The 18304-nt window shown below is 42.0% G+C and overlaps 1 protein-coding gene across 1 annotated transcript; it reads right to left on the bottom strand.

Annotated features, from left to right (window-relative positions):
- Nucleotides 1–1421: 1421 nt before the first annotated feature.
- LOC100495517 (cytochrome P450 2K4-like) lies at nucleotides 1422–17771 on the bottom strand. The gene is made up of 9 exons (XM_002933598.5): nucleotides 17421–17771; nucleotides 15677–15839; nucleotides 11607–11756; nucleotides 10422–10585; nucleotides 7982–8155; nucleotides 5602–5743; nucleotides 4799–4983; nucleotides 3171–3312; nucleotides 1422–2195 (listed from the first exon to the last, which is right to left on the bottom strand). Exons 1-9 carry the CDS (start codon nucleotides 17604–17606, stop codon nucleotides 2014–2016), a joined length of 1488 nt encoding a protein of 495 aa, XP_002933644.2. The 5' UTR covers nucleotides 17607–17771; the 3' UTR covers nucleotides 1422–2013.
- Nucleotides 17772–18304: the final 533 nt, after the last annotated feature.

The raw sequence follows: 18304 nt of genomic DNA on the forward strand, positions 1-18304 counted from the left end.
CCCCCCCCCCCTTCAAATTCACTGACTAACTAAGAGCTTAGAGAGCTATAAAGCAGGAAGTAGTTTTCTGGCTATTATGTTACACATCTGCTCACTCCACAGCCACATTTTGACATCCAAACCTCAAATTTGGCATCCAAATATCTCCTGCGCCTTTATAACCGGCTCATTTGGACCAGCAGATCCAAATGAAGGAATGAATGGATCCTTGAAGGTTTCTGCTTGGAATTTCATTATTATTGTCGTTTTTTTTTTAGCTTTCTATAAAAGCTGTCCTGCCATTCATCAATTCCAATCTTCATCCTTCCGCCAGTCATCAATCTAAAAACACCATCTCCAAGACCAGCAGGCCATAAGGTCCCCATACACGGGCCGATTCTGCTGCCGATATGGGTCCCTTGGACAGATTCGGCAGCTTATCGGCCCATGTAGGGGCAGGAACGACAGCCATACCCGACCGATATCTGGCCTGAAATTGGGCAGATATTGATCGGGCACGTTAAAAGATTTAGTCGGATTGGGGACCGCATTGGCTCGTTGATTGCCCCATTGCCACCATTATAATTTGATCATTTGGCCCCAGGGCAAAACAATCGAATTAGCCTACATTTTCCCCGATATCGCCCACCCGTAGGTGGCGACCTCGCCAAGCGAGCGGATCTTCACGTGTATGGGCACCTTTAGTCTTTATGTGAGGAAATGGTGCCACCATGTTCAAAAATCTAAGCAGAGTAGCCGTGCGCATTGGTAGCAATGTCTTAAAGAAATGATAATGTTGATTTTCAGATGGTTTCCCTTGTTTCAATTCTAGAATGGCTAAGATGTAGTTATACTGGTGCTTCTTGCTTTGGAACACCCACTATACCAGTGATCCCCAACCAGTGGCTCAGGGGCAACATGTTGCTCCCCAACCCCTTGGGTGTTGCTCTCAGTGCCCCCAAACCGGGGAGTTATTTTTGAATTCCTGGCTTGGGGGCAAGTTTAGGTTGAATAAAAACAAGATTTCCTGCCAAATAAAGCCCCTGTAAGCTGATAGGGTGCATAGAGGCCCCTAATAGCCAATCACAGCCCTTATTTGGCTCCTCCATGAACCTTTATGGTGCTTGTGTTGCTCCCCAAGTCTTTTTAGATTTGACTGTGGCTCACAAGTAGGAAAGGTTGGGGATCCCTGCTCTATACCATTCAGTGATTCTGGCTGGACGTTACCAAGTGCCCAAATAAGCTCTTGGGCTCAATAAGCTCTTGGGTTAACTTATTAAATGCCAACAATGAAACCCATACATGACTGAAAACCATTCTAGCACTTGTCTAAAGGGCACTATTAATGTGGTTTGAGATGCTCCACACTATTGGTAAATGTCAACATGTGAAACTATAGACATATACCTGAAGTTAGAAATGACTTTCTACTCAACATTTGATTCTCTTTAATGATGTTCTTTTATTGAAACCATATTTACACAAATATAATAAAAGGGAAAGACTATCGAAATATCTCTATGTTATAACAGATCTCATTATACATTGGGACAACTGAAAGTGCAACATGGATACATAAAAGAAAACCATTGGTAATACATAAATGAATAGGTATCTTACCCTTTATTTCTTATCTCATTACATTCTATACACAAGGGGGCAGACTTATCAAAATGTGAGTTTAGAGCTTAATACATAAAAACTCACCCAAGTTCTATTCATTTCTATGGGATTTTCAGAAAAGTATTTATCAATAGGTGACAGTTATAACTCACCCTTTGATAAATACTTTTCAATAAATGATATTTCTGCCCCAAGGAGTATCGATGTAGCCAATGCAAACAGTGCAAATGGTACACCATTCATTTCAGTAGGAAAAGGAACGTGGCTATATGTGCCAGATACTTCCATTAAACCTAATCCAGTCCCATGTCTTCCTGTTTATACAAGGGGCAAAAAAATTAACCCCCCCCCCCCACGAATGCAAAAGTTAAATATACATTTTCAAGGCTAATGGAGTTGGATCTTGTTTACTTATGAGCGTGGCACAATGCAGAGTTTCCGAGGAAGCGGGGGGCTTGTTAAACCGATAGCGGGTTTGACATCAAAGTTTGGATCCCCAGGAGGGGGGTGAAAAGAGAACTTCTGCATGAGGCTTGTAAAGAATATGAACAGCTCCATTTTGGCCAGTGTTTCTCCTATGCAGATCCTCTTTCCTGTAAATAAGCAGCACGGAAATAGTAAGACTTCAGAAATACTAAATAAAGCATAAAATTCCATGATGGGTTGGTGGTATGCACCAAAAAGACTGTAGGATGTGCAAAAAACGAGCTAGATATTTTGGACATGGTGCAACCATAACTAGTAGCTGCACATAACTTCCAACTACCTTGGGCTGTGGTCTTTACTTTGTCTGTTCTAAATCATCAACCAAAAAGGTGGTTGCAAAGCAAGAGGATGTTCTGACCTGTTGGCAGTGTCGGACTGAGATGGCAGGGGCCCACCAGAAAACCCTGGACCATGGGCCCACTCTCAGAACTTTAATTTCTCCTCTCCTCCCTCAAACCCTTTATTGTCCTAGTCTCTACATACTATACTCTATTATTCCATCTATCAAGCTTCCTTGTTCCCATACAGAAATAGGGAATGACCATGAAATTGGCTAAATAGTTAGAAGAGAGAGGGCCCACTGACACCTGGGCCCACCGGGAGTTTTCCTGGTATCCTGGTGGGCCAGTCCAACACTGTCTATTGGTTATAGATTAATATGGTTTAACTTGGTAGGGTCTGACCTGATCAGTTTGAAAGTCATGCTGACCTACACTCATCACAATGATCTAAGACCAATAATCTGATTATAGTCTTCCCAGGTATGAATACACATCACAAGTTGGATTGCCTTGTAGATGAAGTGCTACTCTCTATACCAGAGAGGACTATTGTTGATGTCTCCAGATGTGGTTAAGTCTCTTAACATCTCCCTAAGCCTTCGGTTGTGAGAAGGTCAGTAGGATGCAGTCAACTACAGTTCATTAACAACTGGAATGGTTTGATAAATGAGCACTCTTGTGAGAAAGAGGTTAATCAATCTGATAATATTTAAAAGTGATAAGAACATTTTAGAAAACCCACAGCCTTAGATAAAACCAACTGTAATCATTTAATATGATCCCGGGGACCAACACAAGTACCTGTTGAGAAGGGCAAAAAGGCCGGTCTCATCACAAATTTCCCATCTGAATCCAGGAAATGTTCCGGGTAAAATTCTTCTGCTCTTTCAAACTGTGTCTTGTCAAAGAGAACAGACTCAAGTAATGGGACAATGTAGGTTCCCTGCAAGCAAGAGCACAATTATTTCATATTCCTAGCAGGACACATTTATGGTACCAAATTGTTTCTATATTTTATTGATCCATTTTTTATATTCTGACAGAGAATATCGCTCACTGCTGCTCTCATTTAACTTATGATCAGCAGTCAACAAGCTCTTCATTGTCTATTTCCTTGCCTCTTCTGATCCCCTGAATCTTGTCCCTTATTTCATGTTCCAGAATTGGAACCAGGGAGCTACAAGGTACTGGGTGCCTTTTCACTGGGTTGCTGGTGAATTGTATCCCTGCACAGGACCAGCCAATTAGAGCTGAGTGCACCCTGAGAGAACACTGAGAGCTCTTGCACCCTGAGCTCTTGTGCCTTTTGGCTTTTACCTTTCCTTTCCCAGTAAGACACACAGGGAGATTAGTCAGCCTGATCATAGTTGCGGTAACTAATCACAACAATTTACCATGGATTACTACATGAGTTGCCGTGATTATTCACGTGCAGATTTGTGGCGTGCCAATTATTCGCAGAAACTTTTTAAAAAGTTGCAGCAACTAACCTTCTTGTGTGTCTTCTCTGTAAACCCCTGGATTTCCTGTAAAATATTATTTTATTCTTGCCCGGTCTGTGATCCAAGTATCCTGCCTTTTTCTAATTTCCTAGTTTCTCCTACTTCTTTGCCTGTTTAGACCGACTCCAGTCTGTCGTTCCTCTCCGCCCACTCCATCCTTGTCCCGGTTTTCCAGATCTTGTCCCACTCTACCCTGTCTAGTTCCTTCACAATTCCTCTCTTGGGCCCCAGCTGTCTCTTGCTTGATGGACTTACCTGTCCTGTCCGAGTGTCAGGGCCTTTCCTGTTAGTAATCCCTAAACTAAGCTGTAACAGTAATAATTTATCAGCAAAATCAAAAGTGTACACAACTCAAAGTAGTTGAGGTAGAAATCTTACCCATATTAGATATTGGCCCGGGTGCTCATGCCCCAGACCTTCAGCTTAAGGGAGCCCATCTGGGAAATCCAATCAAACAAAAGGCAGGCACTTCGGAACTCAAAAAAAGTGTCAATAGTAGCCCAAAAAAAAATAAAAATTGGGGGGCTACTTTGAGTTCCGAAGTGCCTGCCTTTTGTTTGAGTGGTGCGTTTCCAGTCACAGAAAACTCGACCCAAACCCCAAGTTTTTTAAAAAGTAAACATAAGTTCAAGAACCTTTGCAATACACAACAATTAAAAACAATATACAACACTATGGTTTGGAACAGTTCCCTAAGCCCCGCCCCCTTTCCCCCTGCTGATTGGCTGACTACTTCAAGACTCAAATACAAATGTAACAGTAGCCGCCTGTCCTCAGCCTGCCTAAGCCGGAGTTCTGCTTTAAGAGACATGTATTTTCCTTTCCATTATTTATTTTACAGTACATTGAGCACATGTAAGAACCTTCTCATTATTTATTATTCCATTTCCCCTGAATAACTGCCCACTCTCGCCACTTATGACTTACCTTTGGCAGATGATAACCCCTGAAGTTAATATCCCTTGTGGTTGCATGGGGTAAATTCATGGGCACTACGTTGGCGACCCTTTGCGTTTCATGAACGACAGCGTTGGTGTAGGGCATACTTTTGCGATGATGGAATTGAGGTTGAGAAGATCCAATCACCCGATCTATTTCCTCATGAACACGTTCTGGAACAAATTAAAATATGTGGTATTACAATTTCTTGGAAACAGTGGATGGATGGATTCTCTGTTTTCAAAGCTTGTGGTGTTTACTCATTTAGTAACTTGTTAAACATATTTAGGAGATAAAGCCCTGAGCACAAGTGCAAGCTCTGTAATGAGAATTGTATCTGGGGATTGTGCCGCTCTCTGCCCAACAAGTGTTCTTGGCATTCCCTAACCCAGGGATCCCCAACCTTTCTTACTCGTGATCCCCAACACAAGCACCATTAAAGTTCATGGAGGAGCCAAATAAGGGCTGTGATTGGCTATTAGGCAGCCTCTATGCACCCTATCAGATTACAGGGGCTTTATTTGGTAGGAAATCTTGTTTTTATTCAACCAAAACTTGCCCCCAAGTCAGGAATTCAAAAATAACTCCCTGGTTTGGGGGCACTGGGAGCAACATCCAAGTGGTTGGGGAGCAACATGGTGCCCCCAAGTCATTAGTTGGGGAACACTGCCCTAACCTGTGCTAGGTAAATAGTATTTACACCAAAAGAGAAACTAAATGTATAATATTTTAATCCATTTGGTAATCCTTCTGCGTCATGGCCCATGTATGAGAGATAATAACCAACTTACTTTGGATGAGAGGGTTTTTCACCATAAATGATATTGCCCAGCGGATAGAGGCGATTGTTGTGTCTGTTCCAGCAGCAAATAAAGTTGCCAGAATGCTTAATAGGTTCTGTTCATGAAAATAAGACTTAGGATTCCCTTTTTCCTAATAAAGAAAAACAAGGACATAAATATATAAATGACACAGTAGGATGTAGCTCTGTAGGGTATATAGTCATTGAAACCTAGGTGTGTGAGGCTCCTCTGGTCTTGCCCAGGATTGTTTTGGTTCCAATAAGGATTAATAATATCTTAGTTGGGATCAAGTACAGGTACTGTTTTATTATTACAGAGAAAAGGGAATCATTTAACCATGAAATAAACCCAATAGGGCTGTTCTGCCCCCAATAAGGGGCAATTATATCTTAGTTGGGATCAAGTACAGGTACTGTTTTATTATTACAGAGAAAAGGGAATCATTTAACCATTAAATAAACCCAATAGGGCTGTTCTGCCCCAATAAGGGGTAATTATATCTTAGTTGGGATCAAGTACAGGTACTGTTTTATTATTACAGAGAAAAGGGAATCATTTAACCATTAAATAAACCCAATAGTTACATAGTTACATAGTTACATAGGGTTGAAAAAAGACCTGTGTCCATCAAGTTCAACCCATCCAAGTAAACCCAGCACACCTAACCCACACCTACCAATCTATACACTCACATACATAAACTATAAATACAACCACTAGTACTAACTGTAGATATTAGTATCACAATAGCCTTGGATATTCTGATTGATCAAGAACTCATCCAGGCCCCTCTTAAAGGCATTAACAGAATCTGCCATTACCCCATCACTAGGAAGGGTATTCCCCAACCTCACTGCCCTCCCCGTGAAAAACCACCTACGCTGCTTCAAATGGAAGCTCCTTTCCTCTAATCTAAAGGGGTGACCTCTGGTGCGTTGATTGTTTTTATGGGAAAAAAGAACATCCCCCAACTGCCTATAATCCCCTCTAATGTACTTGTACAGAGTAATCATGTCCCCTCGCAAGCGCCTCTTTTCCAGAGAAAACAACCCCAACCTCGACAGTCTAACCTCATAGTTTAAATCTTCCATCCCCTTTACCAGTTTAGTTGCACGTCTCTGCACTCTCTCCAGCTCATTAATATCCTTCTTAAGGACTGGAGCCCAATAGGGCTGTTCTGCCCCAATAAGGGGTAATTATATCTTAGTTGGGATCAAGTACAGGTACTGTTTTATTATTACAGAGAAAAGGGAATCATTTAACCATTAAATAAACCCAATAGGGCTGTTCTGCCCCCAATAAGGGGTAATTATATCTTATTTGGGATCAAGTACAGGTACTGTTTTATTATTACAGAGAAAAGGGAATCATTTAACCATGAAATAAACCCAATAGGGCTGTTCTGCCCCAATAAGGGGTAATTATATCTTAGTTGGGATCAAGTACAGGTACTGTTTTATTATTACAGAGAAAAGGGAATCATTTAACCATGAAATAAACCCAATAGGGCTGTTGTGCCCCCAATAAGGGGTAATTATATCTTAGTTGGGATCAAGTACAGGTACTGTTTTATTATTACAGAGAAAAGGGAATCATGTAACCATTAAATAAACCCAATAGGGCTGTTCTGCCCCAATAAGGGGTAATTATATCTTAGTTGGGATCAAGTACAGGTACTGTTTTATTATTACAGAGAAAAGGGAATCATTTAACCATGAAATAAACCCAATAGGGCTGTTCTGCCCCCAATAAGGGGTAATTATATCTTAGTTGGGATCAAGTACAGGTACTGTTTTATTATTACAGGGAAAAGGGAATCATTTAACCATGAAATAAACCCAATAGGGCTGTTCTGCCCCAATAAGGGGTAATTATATCTTAGTTGGGATCAAGTACAGGTACTGTTTTATTATTACAGAGAAAAGGGAATCATTTAACCATTAAATAAACCCAATAGGGCTGTTCTGCCCCAATAAGGGGTAATTATATCTTAGTTGGGATCAAGTACAGGTACTGTTTTATTATCACAGAGAAAAAGGAAATCAGTTTTAAAATTCTGAATTATTTGCTAAAATGATAAAATGGTGTCTATGGCAGAAAGGCTTTCTGTAATTCGGGGCTTTCTGTATAACGGGTTTCCGGATAACGGATCCCATACCTGTACCACATATCTTTATTTTCAACTTAATCTTCCTTCTTATTTTATAATTAAGTTATGCTTCACTCATGTAAATAGAACAATTGAGTAGTTTACATGCACCAGATGACTTGGCATTAATTGGCCGATTATAAGCCATTTCACTATAATGTTTCAATCACAAACAGTGGGCCATGTATTACCCAATCATTTGCTTTTGCATTTGCTTACCTCAAGTTGCCGGACAAGATATGCATCGATATAACCTCTTTGATCGTCTCTTTCAAGGACTTTGAGGTGCTTGAGAAATGTTTCCCGCAGAAAGCAATGCAGCTCTTCCAGATTTTTCATGATTTTCTTGTGATCCCCGGGGAAAAAGCGCATAATTGGAAATATATTGTATAACTGCAAATAAACAGAAATGACTGTTGGCTCCTTATAAATAAAACTTTAATTTGATTAAGAATGATTCCTAATTATATTGCAGACATGATTCTAATACAAATGGATTTATGTAATAAAAGGCACTTAGTTTGCCCAGGAGCAGTAGCCCATAGCAACCAATCAGCAGGTAGAGTTTACTGGTCACCTGTTTAAAAGCAAACATCTTATTGGATGTTATGGGTTTGCTCCTGGGCAAACTTAGTGCCTTTTATTACAGTATCAGTATCAGCCAGATTAACTAAAGGTCGTTATAGATAAATTGATTGTTCCGTTATGATTTTGCCATTTATCATCTCAATAAATAGTTTGATTCCAATTCAGATCTACCCCTAGAGAAACACAAGCAAATTCCATAAAAAACATTACCGATAACCTACTACAAAATGTGGTTCGATGGCTCAGACCTGTCAGTGAATCTGAGTAGTGATGAGCGAATCTGTTCCGTTGCGAATCTTTCAAAAGATCCGCGAAATGGGCAAAAATTAGCGAAACAGTGAAAATGTTGTGCGGCAAAAAAAATTGTCGCAAGGCTATTATTTTGTCGCCCGAGGCTATTATTTTGTCGCACGGCTATTCTTTTTGTCGCCCGCGGCTATTATTTTGTCACAAGGCTATTCTTTTGACACCCGCGACTATTCTTTTTGGACGCCGGCGACAATTTTTGGACGTGCAGCGAATTTTTTCATCCATTTCGCAAAACAATCCACCAATGGTGAAACGCGGAAATTCGCCACAAATCCATGCCTGGCGAAACATTTTGCCCATCACTAAATCTGAGATATAGAGATATCAAATCCCGAAAGACTATGGACAATGATAAATTATTTGGTAGGCAAATTTGACAGATTTTATCACAATTCCAGCAAAGACAAACTGTCTATTACCCCTGCGGGATTCCCCATATCACTGATATTTTTGCTCCTATAATCTATTTTTGGGGCCATTCTTATTCCATATTCATTTTCCTTGTACTTATGGTTCCCTGTATTGTAATATTTGTTTCAGAAGGACAATTTCAGACCTTGTTTATCAAATATTACATATTAGATATACATATTTCTCTTTTCCTTAGAAACAAATATTGATACAAATTTTGACGCCTAAAGAGCCATTCAGAAAGAGCTGTTATAGGCTTATTCATTGTGACACAGGTGGAAAGTCCACAGTGTTTTTGACCACTGTGACGATGATATCTTTTCTTTTTCGCGTGTCTTATCTAAATTGTTCAGGAATGGAAGGGATGTAATGGGCAATAGGAACACCCAAAAAGATTTTTCAACCTGTGGGTTGGAGACTAACCACTCTAAATGCCCCCCAACCCTCAAAGGTAAATTAGTAACAAATGTCAGCGTCAAAAAAACCCAAAAACTCTAAAACCACAAAGCAAAAAAAGATCTTCCAGTTGTAAAAGGGACACCAGCCATTGACTTCTACATGATCTCAACAGCTCTTATCTGGAGTATTTTTGCATTCAGAATTGTTGTGGTTTTGTCTCATAATAAATTGTCGTGGTTTTGTCTCATAATAAATTTTTTTCCCACAGCGAGATTACGTTTTCTGTGAAAAAAAAACGAAATGAAGAAAGTGAGTATGAGTAAATAAGTAGCATAGAGGGTTCCAAATTCGATGGTCAATTTCATTGAAACTCAGGGACGGGCCAAGCCGACCGGGCGCCCTAGGCAACCTGTCGGCAACCACACCCCCCCCCCCCCGGTGCTTTTGCACGCATGCCCAGTTCGGGGAGGTGGGGTGAGATGTGATGGGTCATTGACCCCACCACTAATGACAAGTGGCGGGGGCAATGACAAAGAAGGAGGACTAGGGGTAGAAAGGAGATGCTCCTGCCTGGCGCCCCCTAATCATTGCACCCTAGGCAGCTGCCTCTTCTGCCTACCCCTAGTTCCGGCCCTGTTGAAACTGGAAGTGAATGTATAATTATTAGCTTATTTATCACTGAAACTATAGACGAATGAGTGTTGAGGTCTTATTTTCATATATCTATAATCATTGTTGGTGCTAACGCACATTAAATAGAAGGCCTAAAGGCAAAAAGTACCAGATATCCAGTTGGGCCCAGAGAGCAGGCCCTGGGCACCAGTGCTTTCAAGAAAGCATCATACATTGGTTTTGTCACTCACTTTAAAACCCCAGTTTTTGCCAGTTGAATATATATATATCTTATCTTTCCATGGATAAATCAGTGTGTCAGTGATGAGAGGGCACTTACTATAACAGAAGGACTCCCAAGAAGTCTGAAGTTTTCATGAACAAGTTCCAAAACTCTCAATAATGTTGGGTGCTGGTAATTATCGAAGCGGTGCCCGAGCACAATAGATGAAATTATGTTGCCAACGGCAACGCTAATGAATTCTTTAAGCTCAACAGGCTCATCTGTTCAACAGAAACACATGTAGGCATTAAGTTATTTCAATATGAAGCATAAATATACCAACATTTAGTGGGACCCTGCTTCAACATTGGGCGAAGGAAAGTGCCTTACCTAGAGCTGTTTGCTTTACTAAACTGATAAAAAAAACTATTAAACCCTAGTAAACTAGTAAACCCAATAAGTCCATAGTTATACTGGGAATCGGAACACTATAGAAACAGTGAGAGACATGGGAAATGTTTAATTATAATGGAAAGGTGGAAAGGAAGCTTCAATGAAGGACATTGATCAACCTGATAGTACATAATAATCAGAAATTGTGAGCCAAAATTTTTAAGAAAGAAAACATTAGAAGTAGTGGCTTGAAAGAGCAACATGGAACAAACCTTAAAAAGCTAAATATTTACAGGATATTTCACCCTGAATGGAATAACAGCTAATGCAGCTAATATAGAGCTGTATATATATCTCATATTGGCACAATAAAGTCCATTCATCTTGGGCTCAAAGCCTGGGACAGAAAATGCTTATGTCAAAATGAACATTTTTATATTACTTCAGGCAAACTCCATCCAAAAACAGGGGGAAGATAAACTATTGTTTTTTTGTTTTTTAATTAGAGGTAATGACTAACCCTTGTCTAATGCCTTTCAACTTCTGCTGTAATGTTCTTCCTGAACATGTGGTTACCATGGTCTAATCAGGGAGGCATATAAAGGCACATCCCATTAAGGTGCTTTCCATTCATCCTATTTGTTCTGTATCTGGTAGTAATAAGTCCAAATCAGCTGAAGGAACCACTTAATGATAAGGTATTTTTGGACACTTTGTCGCCCCCGGGGAAGCATGGTTTCCCATGACATGCATACAGTAATGCTTTGTGTGCATCACCCTTGGACAATAATGCATTCATTTGCATCAGCTCTGATACTACTAATGCCTTTATATGGTTACCATACCCCATCCTAGAGGTCCTGTAGCTCAACAATTTGGAAAAACTGTTTACTATTGGGTTGCAAGTACCTTTATAAACTTCAATCTCTTTAATCAGAAAGCCACATTCCTCGATGATTTTATCCTCTATCGTTCTTTTGCCCATGCCAAAGTCACGGAATGTGGAAAGGGTAAATCTTCTCATCTCCTTCCAGTTGTCACCATGAGAGAATGGAATCCCTGTGGAATAAAGCAACACAATGATGTCAGCACATATGCTCCAGGGACTGGTCCGATTGCCATCTTGGAGTCAGGAAGGAATTTTCTCCCCTCTGTGGCAAATTAGAGAGGCTTCAGATGGGGTTTTTTGCCTTCCTCTGGATCAACTAGCAGTTAGGCAGGTTATATATAGGCATTATGGGTGAACTTGATGGACGTACGTCTTTTTTCACCCAGCTTACTATGTTACTATGTTACTATGCATGCACAGTCACTTAAAGAAAAGCAAGGCTTTGGCCTCAGCCTAAATGTAATTAGAACTAAAAATGGTATATTTTGACTGGCAGTTCATCATACTGATAGCTACAATACATATAACTATATATTAAATACAGGTATGGGATCCGTTATCCGGAAACCCATTATCCAGAAACTTCTGAATAACGGGAAGTACATCTCCCATAGACTCCATTATAAGCAAATAATTCTAAATTTTTAAAATGATTTCCTTTTTCTTTGTTATAATAAAATAATACATTCTACTTGATCCCAACTAAGATATAATTACCCCTTATTGGGGGCAGAACAGCCCTATTGGGTTTATTTAATGGTTAAATGATTCCCTTTTCTCTGTAATAATAAAACAGTACCTGTACTTGATCCCAACTAAGATATAATTACCCCTTATTGGGGGCAGAACAGCCCTATTGGGTTTATTTAATGGTTAAATGATTCCCTTTTCTCTGTAATAATAAAACAGTACCTGTACTTGATCCCAACTAAGATATAATTACCCCTTATTGGGGGCAGAACAGCCCTATTGGGTTTATTTCATGGTTAAATGATTCCCTTTTCTCTGTAATAATAAAACAGTACCTGTACTTGATCCCAACTAAGATATAATTACCCCTTATTGGGGGCAGAACAGCCCTATTGGGTTTATTTAATGGTTAAATGATTCCCTTTTCTCTGTAATAATAAAACAGTACCTGTACTTGATCCCAACTAAGATATAATTACCCCTTATTGGATGCAGAACGCCCCTATTTGGTTTATTTAAAGGAGACATATCCTATAAAAATTATGAATGGACCAGGGAATTATACTCCTCTAGATATAGAAGGATTGTGCTAAAAAAGTTGTGTTTCAGACTGATTTATTGAGAAATTCCACAAAAACCCCACTAGCCCCGCCCATCGGTGCCACTTCCTGCTGGCTGAATTCTCTGGATGAGCTGGGGAGCCGGCGGCCCTCCGTACCCTGCACTGTGGGATAGGAACCAATCAGCTGCTAGGCTGACCTGATAGGGAACTGAAGCCTCTCTGTGCTTGTGTGAGTGCAGGGCTGTGATTGGCTCTCCCCCTCCTACTGTGCTTCTGGCAGGGACCGTTAGGACACGCCCACTCTTCATTTCAAACTCGGACAGAGAAGTGATAGGATCTATAGGGAGCTCCAATAAAGGGGCCATTGTTACAGATAGGGTTAATGTTTAGCCCAAAGGGAAACCAGCAACGGATATTATTCATAATTGCCTACAAAATTACCTTTTTTCCCATTTATCCAATATGTCTCCTTTAATTTTTAAATTATTTTTTTAAGGTATGGAGATCCAAATAACAGAAAGATCCCTTATGCGGAAAACCTTAGGTCCCGAGCATTCTGGATAATGGGTTCCATACCTGTACATATTTAATACATTTCTAAAGAAAGAAAAAGAGGCTGAGAAACAAAGTAAGTAAAGAATCTGAACCGTTGCCCAAATTAAATTCATATAGACAGTTAAACGATCCCTAAAGTGTACAGGCATCAAGATGTGCACCCCAAAGAAAGAAAAAGCTTATCTTCTGATTTAATTTCAGATTTTCCCATAGAGTCAGATTCAATTCAATGAAAAAACCTGATCTCACTGTTTATCACAAAGACTCTATTGAAGTCTATGTGAAAAAAAACTGGAACTAATTTAGGAGAAAAGTTTTTTCTCCTCAATTGAAGTCTGGCCATAAGTTTTCACTTCTCGTGGAATTGAATCTGGCCAAATATCCAGTGGTTAGGTTACTGTGCAGTTTTTTTCTTTTCCTCCTTATGCTATCCTTGCTTTGGATCTGGGTCTTTTACCTCTTCAGCCAGTTTATCCAAACCCCTCTCCCATATTATATGTGACCTTCGCACTGGAAGTTTTCATTCTTTGCAACGGAGGCTCCACCTGACCCTTCTTTTATTGAAAGGCAGTTATGGTGGCCGTGTATGCACTTTGACCACTGGTGGATCATAGACGAATGACCCATTGCCATGGGTTAAATGAATGGAGAGGGTGTGACGGGCCATGCATATTATGCTTTCATTTCTATTGCTCTGAATGACTGGAACAAAGAAAAGAAAGGACTCCACTGTCAGGATCACTCAAGATTCAAACACTGGTTAATGTGTTTCTGGCAACATGTATTTACCTCCTGAGCAACTGGAGGTGTTTTGGGCTGGTTCTGACCAATTATCTTGTCACACTTTTGGTATCCTGTCTGCTCCCTTCCCTCCGCCCACCTTGTTATCCTCATGTGTTTCTCATCTTTTAATCATGACCCTTTATAAGCCTGTCCCTGACCCTTGCCCCTTGTTTGGTCATTAAGCTGTTCCTGTGACCCTGCCGCTGGTTTCCTTGTTCCTGTGTTTATTCTCGTGACCCCCTTCTGGTTCCAAGCTCCAGATTCTGTGTCCTGTTCCTGCTCTCTGCCCTGTTCCAGTTCTCCGGTGCCCTTCCTTGTCCTGCTCTATGATCCCCCTGGTTCTGACCTTGGCCTGTCCTTTACTTCATTTGATTGCTGCTTGCCCTGACCTTCGGCCTGATTTGGATTGTGTCTCTGCCTGCCGTTTTCAACTATTCAAGTCCGTATATCCATAGTTCACTACATTTATTAAAGTTCCCTTCACTGATCATCATGGCCTCTGACACCAGTTCTGTGGTATATGGTTACACTCCGGGTTACCCAGTCTTCAGGCTCCCAACTTCCTGGTACTCGATGGCGTCTCCTCAGGGAGATCGTGACATCCACCTCACTTCCTCATCTCCCAACGTACCATGTAATGGCCAACATGGTGTGACGGCTGATGAAATTTTCAAGCCTATCCGATTACCAAACCATCTGAACCCCAAGTACATGGAAATTAGCCAGTATCAGTGAGCCCCCATATATGAACCCCTAATTGTACCAAACTTTGTTTTGTGTGATAGTATGAGTTCGTGTATGGGCAGCTTTACTCCAGTGGTTTCTAGATGGAGTAAGGATTGTAGGCTTTGGTAAGCAGGCCTCTCTTTACCTCCTGTATCAGTCAGTATTCATATGTAATCTGTATGTTTGATGTATATACTGTCCTATTGTACAGCACTGTGAAATTTTCTCTACCTTGCCTTTCCGGCATCAATTCTTTATTTAATTATTTTACTATTTGACTTTGAATTATTGAATATATTGCACTGTGCACCATTTTAGTTGCATTCTGAGATTGGATATACCCTTGTTATCTGTTTGCCCCTTTCTTATGTATACCATTTAAGCGCCACCTCCATAATGACAAGGCAAGTTGGTGTAGTGCATGGAATTGTGCTTTTCACCACAGAAACCCATCTATTAGTGTATCTTCAGAGAAAAAGTGCAAGATTAAAGTGCAAGGGGGTTGCCAAGAAAAAAGACACTTTGTACTCGAACAGGTCGCTGTGTTGCTAAATCCCTCCTAATGTCTATTCTTCAGAACAAGATTTCCTCAACAATTTTTATTTTCTCAACAGCAAATCATGCGTAGCTTTCCATAAGCAGCAACTACTCTTCATGGCAAAAGAACACTAGGAAAATATTCCTTCCCAGTATAATGCAAATGCTTGGTTGAAATAAAGAGCACACCAAATTAAAAGCGATTTCATCATTTGAGTGGTATAGCCCCACACATACCGTATCCCTGGTGCATGTCTTCAAACACTGGGACAAAAGGTCTTTCAGAAAATACTTCTGCATTGTCAATAAGGGCTTCCTTCACAGCCTCATACCCTGCCAGCACCACCATTTCCACTGTCCCCATCTGAATCCGGAATATATTGCCATGTGTCCTTGACATCTGAAATACAGGAGAGGATATTGTATGGGAAATCTAAAACAACTTAACACATATCGTCTAGTGAAGGGCTGTCCAACTGGAGGCCTGATGGTCAGATATGTCCCTCCAAGGGATTTTATGGCCCCTAGCCTGTTCAACAATGCCATAGACTTCTATGTGATATCATCATATGAATAATATCTCAGATATGTGGTATGTCAAATGATCGGCCTACCAAACAGGAAATGTTGAACAGCACTCTAGAATCTAGAGAATATCCCTAGTTACTAAGTAGGGTATTGTATTGACTTTTAGGTCAATATATTATTACTGCATATATGGGCAAGAGATAATAGATATAGATAGTTATACACTAAATGGTAGTTTGTTGGGGGATCCTTAATTGAGAAGGATTGGGGATTTTTGTAGATAACAAGTTGTCTAATACCAGATTTATTTGCAGCAGCGAAGGGCATTACTCATGGTGAGGGCAGTGAGGAGGTTGGGGAATGCCCTGCCGGGGGATGTTGGGTAGGGGGTTCCTCACGGTGAGGGCAGTGAGGGGGTTGGGGAATGCCCTGCCGGGGGATGTTGAGTAGGGGGTTCCTCACGGTGAGGGCAGTGAGGTTGGGGAATGCCCTGCCGGGGGATGTTGGGTAGGGGGTTCCTCACGGTGAGGGCAGTGAGGTTGGGGAATGCCCTGCTGGGGGATGTTGGGTAGGGGGTTCCTCACGGTGAGGGCAGTGAGGTTGGGGATGGCCCTGCTGGGGGATGTTGGGTAGGGGGTTCCTCACGGTGAGGGCAGTGAGGTTGGGGAATGCCCTGCTGGGGGATGTTGGGTAGGGGGTTCCTCACGGTGAGGGCAGTGAGGTTGGGGAATGCCCTGCTGGGGGATGTTGGGTAGGGGGTTCCTCACGGTGAGGGCAGTGAGGTTGGGGAATGCCCTGCTGGGGGATGTTGGGTAGGGGGTTCCTCACGGTGAGGGCAGTGAGGTTGGGGATGGCCCTGCCGGGGGATGTTGGGTAGGGGGTTACTCACGGTGAGGGCAGTGAGGTTGGGGAATGCCCTGCTGGGGGATGTTGGGTAGGGGGTTCCTCACGGTGAGGGCAGTGAGGTTGGGGATGGCCCTGCCGGGGGATGTTGGGTAGGGGGTTCCTCACGGTGAGGGCAGTGAGGTTGGGGAATGCCCTGCTGGGGGATGTTGGGTAGGGGGATACTCACGGTGAGGGCAGTGAGGTTGGGGATGGCCCTGCCGGGGGATGTTGGGTAGGGGGATACTCACGGTGAGGGCAGTGAGGTTGGGGAATGCCCTGCCGGGGGATGTTGGGTAGGGGGTTCCTCACGGTGAGGGCAGTGAGGTTGAGGAATGCCCTTCCTAGTGATGGGGTAATGGCAGTATCCAAGGCTGTTGTGAAATCTACAGTTAGTATTAATGTTGCTATATATGGTTTATGTATGTGAGTGTATAGATAGGTTAGAATAGGTTTGTGTGTATGCGCTGGGATTCGCTTGGAATAGTTGAATTTGATGGATTTTGGTCTTTTTTAAAACCAACTTAACAATTATATCTGTATGACCCCCAAGTTTGGGGCCAGTATTTACCTTCATTAGTGCATCACTGGGCCTTTTGAGGTTGATCATGTGCAAATGTCCAATCACTGGGAGTGATGGGGGTCCTGATGGGAAATTCTTGGCAGGTCTTCTCATCCGATCTCTCAGAGCATAAAGCAGAATGAATACGGCTGCAGCCAGCAATAGGCACACAGAGGGGGAATACACCAGATCCATTCTCCTGCCCGGCTCCGTCTCTCTGGATACCTGCCCTTCTGCAGAATACGGGTTGGGACAATCTTGTCTGGTTCCTTTTTACTCTCTCCCCTCCTTTCTGCCTTTGTTTTTCATCCCCATTATTAGCTGAGCCATATGACAAATGAATAACCAGTTTAACTACCCTCCCGACGTTTTTAATATAGTTTTCTTTGCTACGTATATTCAGAGCAGGTAGCAAAGTCCCTGTTTGTGATTCCAGCTGAATAATGCAGGAATCCTGTAGAGCAATCGGATTGGCCAATAAATTAACTATTCCTCCTTAAGGAACACGCAACACACAACACTATTCTGAGATTAATTGTGTTATTAATCACAGGTGATCCTGTGCAGGGTTGGACTTGGGCCCCAGGGACCCCGCACCCCCCAAGGTGCCTCCTCCCACCGCGCGCCCCTAACCCCCCACACAGGGGCCCTTGTCCGACGTCCTCCCCCTGAACGCATGTATGTGAAATGCATCAAGGGAGGACATTGGAGGCCAGATGAAGCGGCAATAGGGTCGGGTCGGGTTTGTTTTTCTTAGGCAAACACAGGATCAGGGTAGGACTGGGCCACCGGGACACCAGGGAAAATGCCTTTGTGGGCCCCAGCGGCCCAGTCCTACCCTGATCCTGTGTTTTCCTAAGAAAAACAAATAATTGCTCTTGCAGAGTACAGCC

Source organism: Xenopus tropicalis, chromosome 5, assembly GCF_000004195.4.
Source record: "Xenopus tropicalis strain Nigerian chromosome 5, UCB_Xtro_10.0, whole genome shotgun sequence".
NCBI lineage: Eukaryota > Metazoa > Chordata > Amphibia > Anura > Pipidae > Xenopus > Xenopus tropicalis.